The 2,852-nt window shown below is 69.7% G+C and overlaps 1 protein-coding gene across 1 annotated transcript in view; it reads right to left on the bottom strand.

Annotated features, from left to right (window-relative positions):
• Positions 1-1,394: 1,394 nt before the first annotated feature.
• Positions 1,395-2,852, bottom strand: part of ELF3 (E74 like ETS transcription factor 3) — a 4,001-nt gene continuing 2,543 nt past the window's right edge. Inside the window, 3 exon segments of the mRNA XM_023534783.1 lie at positions 1,395-2,085; positions 2,494-2,692; positions 2,695-2,836. Coding sequence (XP_023390551.1) covers positions 1,971-2,085; positions 2,494-2,692; positions 2,695-2,836 — 456 coding nt within the window. The 3' untranslated portion in view covers positions 1,395-1,970.

Raw genomic sequence — 2,852 nt, 5'->3', positions numbered from 1 at the left:
CCCACAGAGAGGGCGCCCTGGAGGGGTGAGCAGGCTGGTCTGGGGCTCTGTGCCCAGCTCTGCAGGTCCCAGGGTGAGAGGGTGGGGAGCAGCGTCAGGACAAAGACACCTGAGTACGGAGCATGTCTCGTTGGAGGCGGGGGACCCGTCCCCTCCTGCCAGCCCAGCCCGGCCCAGGACTCCAGGCCCCTCGCCCCCACAGCAGCAGCCGGGGCACCGTGCCACTCACAGCTGGAGGCGGGCGTCCTGGGCTCGGGAACCCTCCTCACCGCCACCGACCTTGGACCAGCCGCCAGCTCCAGTCAGAGGGCTGTGGCCGGGCCACAGGCGATAATGGGCGAGGAAACCACTCATAAACCGAAACAGGACGAAGGTCACAGTGGGCGCCGGGGCACCTCCCTCCGCCAGAGGCCTCCCGCCTCCCGCCTCCCGCCTCCCGCCCGGCCAGCAGGGCTCCCGCAGTGCCCCCTGGGAGCTGGACAAACGGGGCGGCCCCACCCTCCACTGTTGGCAACAGGGGCACCTCCCTCTGGGGGCCCCCAAGACAACGTGGGCGCAGAAGCAAGCGCAGGGCCAGTATGTGGGGATTGTCGAGAAACCCGGGCGCTGCTAGGCTGGGCCACCCAAGGAGCCCGGGTTCCGCTGACCTCGATGGCGTGCGAGCACCCCAGAAGCCACGTACGTGCAGCCCCCATCCAAAGTGTGCTCCCCACGACCTAGAGGCTCCGGCACCAGCACGGCAGACGAGTGACCGTCCCCGGACCTGCGGAGGGCGAGCCGGAGGCCCCTGGGTCGGGCTGCAGTGTCCTCCCGAGGGGCCGTGGCCGGTGGCTGGCGTCCTGGACGCCACCTGCTGCATCATGACGAGCCCCCGGGGCTCCGCTTGGGAGGGGACCAAATGAGCGCGTGCGCGTGGCCTGCGCTGGGCACGGACGCGGGGGGGCCCCGCCGCCCTTTCCCGTCTCCGTCGTGCCCCCTTGCTCCCTCGGCAAGATCGGGACTGACGTCCGATGACAAAAAGCTGGGACTCGGGTCACCGCCAGCTGACGGCCAGCTTGGCGGGATGTCACGAGCCTCTTCCACAAGGCGGGGCACGCACACCGGACTTCTCACAGAACATGGGTCAACCCCCGCCTCACAGGGAGGAAGCGGCCCCCGCCGGTCACCCAGACCCATCCCGACGGCCCCAGCGTGGCTGAGCCCAGGCCTTGCTTGCATCCGGCCCTGGGAGAGGCTGTCTACGGCCCGCCTCCTCCCTGTGCCAGCCCCCCGGCGCGTGGCAAACCCGCACGTGTGCCTCCACCTTCCCCTGGCTCCTGCAGACCCCTGCCCGGTCCCTTCCCCGGGCCCGCGGCCTCGCTGGCCCGGGGGCCACACCTCAGCGCACAGGTAGCTAAGACAAACGTTACAAAAGCCCAGGAGGCACTTTATTGGCGGCCTCTGCCGCCACTCGGAGGAAGCTGGGCAGCCACCCTGAGGGGCCCGGCACCCCCACCCCTCGCGGCCCAGCAGAGGACGGAGAGCAGCCAGTCCAGCCACCGGCACTGGGTGGGGGAGGCGCAGGAGGGGACGTCTTAGGAAAAATAGATCTCTCTGTACACCCGATGCAGTTCCAGCACATAAATTAGGGAGCGCTCGGCCCCCGCCTGCGAGGCCAGCGCTGACGGGGGTGGGGGCCAGGCCACAGGCAGGTGGCCGTCCCGTCCTCGCCCGCGTGCCCTGGGCCTCCCGCCTCTTCGCCTCCAGGCGCCCGGACTGGGCCTGAGGAGGCACCAGGTAAAGGAGCTGCAGGTGCGGTACAGGCAGCAGATAAGTCACTTCGAACTGCGGCTTGTAGTCCCACACGGAGGTGGCGAGGAGACCCAGAGCCTGGGCTTCCGCCCGCAGCACAGTGGGAGCTGGCCGGCAGTCCTCTCAGGAGGGGCTGTCCACCCGGAGTCCGTGCATTTGTCCCGGGTCCAGCTGGACCCTCAGTCCTGACTCCCGACCACCTCCTCCTCCTTCCAGCCGCTGGAGTTCTTCCCGAACTTGTAGACGAGCCGCCGGCCGTCCACCCGCTCCAGGATATCCCGCTTGTAGTAGTACCTATGCGGACACGGGGCACAGGTCAGAGGCGCCCGTGCCCCCAGTGTCCCCGCCCAGCCTGGCTGTCCCTCGGGCGACCTGGCCCTCTGGGCTCTGGCCCCACCCGGCCTGGCTGTCCCTCGGGCGACCTGGCCCTCTGGGCTCCGGCCCCACCAACCCGTGCCTGACCCACTTCCTGGACCTTCTGTTCTCCCCCCCGAATTATGCCCTGGACCCTGCGTCCCGCGCCCGTCCATCTGTGCTCATCGCTGTGATCTGGGGCTGGCCACGAAGCCGCAGGACTTGAGGGCTGCAAGGCGCCTTCGCGGGGGTCTGGGGGCACTGGGGTCCTGGGCCTCGCAGCTGCCTCCTCCCTGCCACCACCTGCTCCACAGCGGGCCGCTGCCCCCGGGCCCCCGGGGCCCTCACCGCATGGCCCTGCTCAGCTTCTCGTAGGTCATGCTGCTGTTCCTCTTCTTCTGGCCCCACAGCTGGGCCACGGCCTCGGAGCGCAGGAACTTGAAGACGCCCTCCTGCCTGTCTTCCCACTTCATCAGGCCCTCGTTCAGCTCCGGCTGGATGAGGATGTCCCGGATGAACTCCCACAGGTGGGTGCCTCTGGGGGCTGCAAGGAGCTCGGTCAGCAGGCCCCGGCCCCCCATCGTCCCCTGGGCGGGGAGCCCAGGAGGCCCAGCTCACACAGCAGACGCTCGCTGCTCACAGGCTGGCTGGCCGTCGGCTCAGGACGCGAGAGGGACCGCGGCGAGCTATGCTTTGGCGGGGTCGCC

This window comes from Pteropus vampyrus, unplaced genomic scaffold, assembly GCF_000151845.1.
Source record: "Pteropus vampyrus isolate Shadow unplaced genomic scaffold, Pvam_2.0 Scaffold131, whole genome shotgun sequence".
In the NCBI taxonomy this organism is placed as follows: Eukaryota; Metazoa; Chordata; class Mammalia; order Chiroptera; family Pteropodidae; genus Pteropus; species Pteropus vampyrus.
This window is presented reverse-complemented; position numbering and strand designations above follow the sequence as displayed.